At 43.4% G+C, this 7157-nt stretch overlaps 1 protein-coding gene across 2 annotated transcripts in view; it reads left to right on the forward strand.

Moving 5' to 3' along the window:
- Window positions 1-6656, forward strand: part of paxip1 (PAX interacting (with transcription-activation domain) protein 1) — a 32680-nt gene extending 26024 nt beyond the window's left edge. Inside the window, exons 10-23 of one of the 2 annotated variants that reach the window (XM_026149577.1) lie at window positions 275-369; window positions 474-569; window positions 1789-1926; window positions 2077-2198; window positions 2612-2796; window positions 3050-3093; window positions 3436-3503; window positions 3619-3721; window positions 3860-4028; window positions 4169-4269; window positions 5205-5339; window positions 5563-5638; window positions 5755-5815; window positions 6347-6656. In XM_026149577.1, coding sequence (XP_026005362.1) covers window positions 275-369; window positions 474-569; window positions 1789-1926; window positions 2077-2198; window positions 2612-2796; window positions 3050-3093; window positions 3436-3503; window positions 3619-3721; window positions 3860-4028; window positions 4169-4269; window positions 5205-5339; window positions 5563-5638; window positions 5755-5815; window positions 6347-6362 — 1409 coding nt within the window. In that variant the 3' untranslated portion in view covers window positions 6363-6656. The remainder of the gene's footprint in view (window positions 1-274; window positions 370-473; window positions 570-1788; window positions 1927-2076; window positions 2199-2611; window positions 2797-3049; window positions 3094-3435; window positions 3504-3618; window positions 3722-3859; window positions 4029-4168; window positions 4270-5204; window positions 5340-5562; window positions 5639-5754; window positions 5816-6346) is intronic. The other variant, XM_026149576.1, reaches the window with a different exon arrangement.
- Window positions 6657-7157: the final 501 nt, after the last annotated feature.

Below are 7157 nucleotides of genomic sequence, written 5' to 3' on the forward strand. Positions count from 1 at the left end.
TTATCTGTTGCTGGCTTGATATTGTTTTGTGTTATTGCGTGACTTGTGCTTCGATCACAGAATGCACTGAAACACAGTCACACAAAGTCTGTGTGACCACAAACTGAACCTGTCCAAGTCTTTTAAGTCTAATTAAGAAAATAAGCACACCTGCTGATTGAGATGAATTTCTATAGAAGGCTGGGTCTCTGGTAACTGCAGGATTGAAACTGCTGTTAGTCCTGCACTCTCTTCAGTCTGTGATTCAGTGACAGTAATTTCTTTCTTTCCGCAGTCCCACAGGATGGCTTCCTCCTGGGCTGTGTGTTTGGTATTGCCGACTATCCAGAACAGATGGCTGACAAACAGCTCCTTGCTACATGGAAGAGGGTAAGTCACTGAGAGAGAGTATGAGTACCCAAGTAGGGTGAAAGACAGGAAACAATGCTGAGCATCAGACAGATCAGTGTTTGTTTACCGATCTCCTTCGTCAGGTCATTCAGGCGTGTGGAGGCTCAGTTGATCCAACCCTAACCAGCCGCTGCACACATCTGCTGTGTGAAAGTCAGGTCAGCAGCATGTACGTACAGGTAAGGATGTCTCCCATGAGAACAGACACAGTTTATGGAGTGTGGAATCCCAGTATGACTATCATAAATGTTTTCGTACTCATTCATTATTAGGGATGGGTATCGTTTAGGTTTTATCCGATACCAGTACCAAACTGGTACTTTTGAAATGGTGCCGGTGCTTAAAGAATGGAGAACACAAACTTTGTCCAAAAACCTCTCATGTTCAGCTGTTTTTTTGTGAAAAGATAACAATGTTAGCCTTTTCTGCAGCTATGGGGCATATATGGCATCACTCTTGGCTGGAAGCAGTGCTTAAACAATGGAAAAAACACAAACTTTGTCCAAAAACCTCTCATGTTTAACTGTTTTCCACTTTTCTTTGGTCATTTTAGCCTTTTTGGCCAGGGTGAAGGGAGTATCTGCCATCAAACAAGAAGACAGCTGCATGTAACTACGACGGTGTTTGCTAGTTCACCTTACATGCATTCATGTAATAACGTGGTTAGCCTACTCAACGTAAATTACACACGAACAACATTAAGCTACTCACGCAGAGAAGAACGGCTGCTGCTGCATCATCATCCTCATCATTTCTGCTACACTGGCAGGGCTACGGCTACACCCGCAGTAGATGTGCTCGGTGTGAGGTCTCGCAGCAAGCTATCAAATAGGGTGGATTTCTCGGCTTTTAAAAAAAAACGCTATGCGTCGCCAGGTGTTTCATCGGATTTGAGGTGTTACCTCCTTTGACAGTATCACAGTATCAGCTTAAAGCACTTGTTGCTGCTGAGTTTGCATCTTTTGCTGTGAAGTACAGCCAGACTTTGACCGCTTCGCCTTGGGCATTTTTAATCTGTAGCTCTGCTCTAAAAGAACGTACGTACCTGGGCCCGCCTACTACGCTTACAAAGGTAAAATGATTGGCTAGAATCCAAAGTGTATCACGTCTCAGGGGGAAAAAAAGCACCAAAATAAAGCACTGAAATGTGCGCTGCTTTTCGGTCTGGTTACTACCGTTTATGTCAGAACCGGTGCGATACCGGTACCCATCCCTAATCATTATTGGCCTTTAACTGGAGTGCAATATTTAGTATCACCTAATTGATACTTTATTGCGATGGAATGAGACAAACCCTTGAATGGGACCGATATTACCCGCTGTCTCCTCAGAGTATAGAGGATAAATACTGAACTTCTGCTGGTTGAAATTGAACCAAAAGCACGTTTCCTCTTCCAGGCACTCAGAGAGGGGAAACGCTGTGTAACCGCCCACTGGCTCAACACTGTGCTGAAGAAGAAGAGGATGGTTCCTCCTCACCGGACGTTACATGTGCCATTTGCCTTCCCTCCTGGAGCCAAACCCTGTTCTCAGCATGTACGTCTGCCGTTTCTTTTAACAGTAGTTTTTCTACAGTCTTTGTACTTGGTGAACTTAATGAACTTCAAAATACTGTACTCCAATTGGCAGGAAGCATTTCTGCTTGTCAGATCTTTACTCCAGCTCTCTGTTGCCGTCTTTCCTCAGATCATATCAGTGACGGGTTTTATGGATGCTGACAGAGATGATCTAAAACTGATGGCCTACCTGGCTGGTGCCAGATACACCGGATATCTTTGTCGCAGTAACACTGTCCTCATTTGCAAAGAGTAAGAGTTGGGGTCGGGTAGATGAGTTCCTCTTTGGGTATTCTTTTGTACTGCACGCAGTATATCCATAGAACTCAAACTATACAAGAACTATCTTACTTTTGGTTTTATGTCGTTCTTGGAGTGTACTCCTCCTCATTTGTATGTGTGAAGGACTCAGCCTATCTTCAAGCTTCTCTTTATCCTAAGTGTTAACCTTTTTTAGTCAGATCAGATGCTTTGTTTTGTTAATCCAGCATTTTCACTCTTTTATTTCCCAACTTTGTTGCAACTTGTTTGAAATGTCTCATTTTCTTTTAAACATTTTTCAGTTGAACCTTCTTGTGTGAAGGTTGAACGTTCAGTTTGCTTGAGAACCTTCACTTCTCAAGCACACTGTCAGTTTTATGGTTGTCTTGCTAATATCACTTTAGACCCAGTGGGCTTAAATATGAGAAGGCCAAGGAGTGGAAGATCCCTTGTGTGAATGCCCAGTGGCTGTGTGATATACTGCTGGGCAACTTTGAAGCACTGAGACAAATCCAGCACAGCCGATACTCCATCTACACACATCCTGAACCACTGGTGCCTAACCCACAGCTGGTCCAGAACCTGCTTGGTATGTACGCCGTCACTGGAGTTGTTACGTAGTGAGCAATTACATGAAGATATTACCCAATATCTCTTACTTGCCACACACTCTCTCCTGTGGGGTATGCTTAGTTAGTCTAACCTGACTGGAGCCACACAGCTCTGGTTTTGTGTGGCTTGATTTTGGTTCGTCAGGAGAGTGAAGAGCTTTTGATGTTTTATCACTTGGAATGGCCACACTTTAAGATACTGTCCTGATTACCTTGTGCATTTCTCTGTAGCTGCTTGGAGAACACCAATCAAAGTCTCTTCTGAAGCTTTGGCGGTGAGTTTTTGTGTCACAGTGTTCTTCACATTCTTTTGTTTGGAATGTCGAGAAGCTCCGTAACCCCTCTCTCAGCCTGCTCTGAATCCTCTGCTCCAGACAGTTTTCCGACTCTTGGATTGACATAACGTCACACATTTCTAGCTTTAACCACAACACCTCACACACCTCTTCAGTTGTTGGGGGCAGTTATTCACAGGAAAATATCTGTGTGAGAGTGATTTGTTTTTTAGTGCGTTTGTCCTTAAAAAGTTGAATCAGTCATAGAAGAGAGAGAAGCAACAGAGGAACAGTGTACCGGCTCATCTGATTGTGCTTTTGTGGCGTCTGTTTGGTGTTTAGAGCCTCCAGCTGCTGCAGAAGCAGAAGATCAGCGACTCAGCAAACCCACCTGCAAACAAGAAGGCCAGGTCGGTATAGCAGGTTAGGGACTAGCCTGTCACTCCTCTGCACGAGAACAGAGTTGGACCACACACCCTCCAGACTGCCATGTTCTAATGATACTTTGCATTTCTGTCTCTGAAGACTGGAAGAGATCCAGTCCCCGAGTAAGAAGCTTCCTCCAGAGTCCACTCCTCGGGTCATGTTCACAGGCTTTGAGCCTATGCAAGTACAGCAGTACACCAAGGTGAAAGCAGCCTTCCCACGCTCAAACATTTAGTGTGTTGTTAGACTGAAGCTCAGATTAGTGAGAACGCTGAAGTTACTCTCAAAGCACATCTGCAGCCTCAGCTGCTATTTGAATGTGTCCCCTTTCCTCCTGCAGAGGTTACATGCTTTAGGTGGTGAGCTTGCAGACAGCAGTCAGAAAGTCACTCACCTTGTGGCCAGTAAGGTGACTCGCACCGTCAAGTTCCTCACTGCCATGTCGGTGGTCAAACACATAGTCACCCCAGAGTGGCTGGAGGAAAGCTGGAGGAGTCAGAAGTTTGTGGGTATGTTTGCGTCCCACCCCTCCTTTTTCTTATCTAACTGTGTTTTGTAGAGATCAAAGTGGAACTGAAATTGGTCTTGTGCTGCGGTTTTACCTGTATATGTTTCGTTAACGGGAGCAAACCTGTTGTGTGTGTTACAGACGAGCAGAGTTGCACTCTGAGGGACGCAGAAGCGGAGGTGTTGTTTGGCTTCAGCCTGGAGGAGTCGCTAAAGAGAGCCCAAAGTGCACCTCTCTTTAAGGTCCTCTGACAACATAACTGCTGTGTTCAACCAAAAACCGTCTTTTTCTTGATGCCAGTTAAAGAATTCAGAAGTAGGGCTGTGCCATGTGACCAAAATCATATCCTGATAACAATATATGTTCTGGGAACCCGACTTGTGTGAAGTGTTTTCAGCTGGGCGTCCTGTACCTGGAGTCAAGTGTTTTGACCGATGCATGAAACTATATTTTTAGATATAAGTTGTAACGGCCGCTGTTTTCTTTGTATTTCTTACATGCGGCGCTGCGGGGAAAAGCGTTTGAGTCTAAGGTTTATTTTGAGCACCTGACGGCTCTTTTTTTATTGCTTCTCAGCTCTCTCCATCCTCTTTCACGTGATTCTTGCATTAGAAGAGGTTTGTTGTGTTTGAGTCTGAGGTGGACCGGTTTGCAGCATAATTTGCATAGTACAGTTTTCTGGTCCATGTCAGAGTTTGTATAACCAAACCATGTCCATGCTACAGCCCCTCGTTTAGGAATAAGGTCCTTGATTTGTTTTGACTGGTCTGTTTGGAGCCAGTTGTTCCTGCCTCCTCTTCACTGGCCATGCTGGGATTCTCTGTGCCCCGATGAACAAATATTGCTGTAAACAGTGTGCTTTGCAACACCATGAAACAAACGATAGCGTATAATTTGAAACGACAGATGTTTTCATATCTGATGTATTTCGTCATATTGCACAGCCCTATTCAGAAGTGCTAAACTCATTTTACCTTTTTGTTCAACTATTAAAAAGTCACTCGTGCTGATGATCACACAACAACATTTAAATATATTAGGCCTTTATATATAGTGGGTCAGTTGACTGAACTAGTATATTTAAACTGAGCTGGACTAACTGGAAACCAGTGTACTAATTGTTCTGATGATTAACGGTTGAGTCTCTTTTTGCGTTTCCTGTGACACGGTGATGCAGGGGAAGTACTTCTACCTCACACCAGGGATCTGTCCAAGCCTCAGCACAATGAAGTCCATTCTGGAGAGCGCCGGAGGAAAGCTGCTGACCAAGCAGCCCTCATACAGAAAGATCATGGAGCACAATCAGAATAAGGTGCTGAAAGTTGCTGCAACTCTTTCATGTCTCTAGGCACTCGTAAATGTCCACAGAGGTGGTGGGTTCTTGTGACAATATGGCAGAAACCTGGGAGGAGTGTAGCTTTTATTTCATGTATTTTCATTTCAGCACAAAATAAAACAGACATGTGTTTGACAGAAGTCTTTTATTACAGTTTTTCTCTATAAATCAGTAACCACATGTTGGCATTTGGTTGCAGAACCTTCCGGAGATCATATTAATTTCCTGCGACAATGACCTTCACCTCTGTAGGGAATACTTCTTGAAAAACATTGGTAAGATTCTCTCCCAGGGCCCACTTGTATTTATCCTCATTTTATTTTTTTTACAGAGTGTCTTCATAAAGTTGACATTGTGTTTCATTTGCACTCTTGTGGTCTCTGTTTTCCAGATGTCCACAATGCTGAGTTCATTCTGACTGGAGTTCTCACCCAGAAACTTGACTATGAATCATATCCTTTACAGTCTCACAGCAACTAGTTTAGTTTGCTGACATGTTGTATGGCTGAATGATACTTTCAGTCTTTAAACCCAAAATGATCCCAAATTAAAGCTGTAGAGTTGTTCTTCCAGGCAGGGATCATGCAGTCAGTGGGAAACAAACGCATTAGTCACATGTCCTCTTCACTGCAGTGTGGACTAAACACACTATTGGGAGATTTGTGGATTCATCACTCATGATGAATCCACAGTGATGAATCTAATAAGTCTACCTGAGATTGCACAGGTCTTCACTTACTGTCATGTTATCTATGAACTAATGCACACATGCCAATCGTTTGGCATCAACAAAAGTACGCAATAGGGGTATTTTCCAAAGCGGCCTGGAGCCCCTCCCCTGTAATACTAATGTGGATGTTATTACCAGATAGAGGCCAGAACTGCAGCTGCGTTTGAGCCCATGGAGAAATGTTTTGCTGTGTGATGTAGAGTGACCGGATGGTGGTGTTACTGTGTTCAGTCAGTTTCCTTGACAGTCACACATATAAGTTCACTTGATGACGCAGCAGTGAAGCATAAAGAAGAGGACGCGGGACAGAATGAGGACGACCGTGTGTACAGTCCAGCCACACTGACTTTTCTATGTTTTTATTTCTGTGCAGATGTCTCCAGTCTTTTTGTAGCCTTTTGTTACCTGTTTGAGACGAATTAAATGGATGTTATTTTTGTGAAATAATTGTTTAAATTATGGAGGATGAAACTTTGTTTTCTGTTGTTGAGAATAGGATGTGTAAAGCTTCAGCTCACAAATGCTGCTTTTTGGAATAAAAACTACACTTTGATTGTGAAAAATGCTTTCAGCTTCATACCTGATCAAGAAAACTGTTAATAACTAAAGTAAAACATTAGCTTTTTAGATAAAGTTAATGTCTGTGCATGTGCAATAAAGCCTCATAGCAGAGTATGCTAAATTCACAATTCAAGCAGTCACGCAGTAAAAGATGGACATGTTGAGAACAAAAGGTCTGTTGACTTCTCATGTTTTTGAGGGTTTCAACGCTTTCTCGATGTTATTCCTCCCAGGTTTAAACGGATAATTCCTGATAGAATTAATTTAATTAACTGCTAATGAGGGTCTGGGGTAGTTACTGGTGAAGTTCTAATTGCTGGCTGTCAGACAGACAGCCTGAGATCATGTGGGTGGAAGTGAGACGTGCGGCGTCGCCTGCGGTGCTGTCCTCAAAAACGACAGACTGAATTAGACACAGCCTGAGCCAAGGTCATGTACTACATATTCCACGTGCGGGTGCCAGTAGCACTGCTCGATGTGTATTTACATGAACGTGAGATTTG

This window comes from Astatotilapia calliptera, chromosome 18, assembly GCF_900246225.1.
Source record: "Astatotilapia calliptera chromosome 18, fAstCal1.2, whole genome shotgun sequence".
Classification (NCBI taxonomy): Eukaryota; Metazoa; Chordata; class Actinopteri; order Cichliformes; family Cichlidae; genus Astatotilapia; species Astatotilapia calliptera.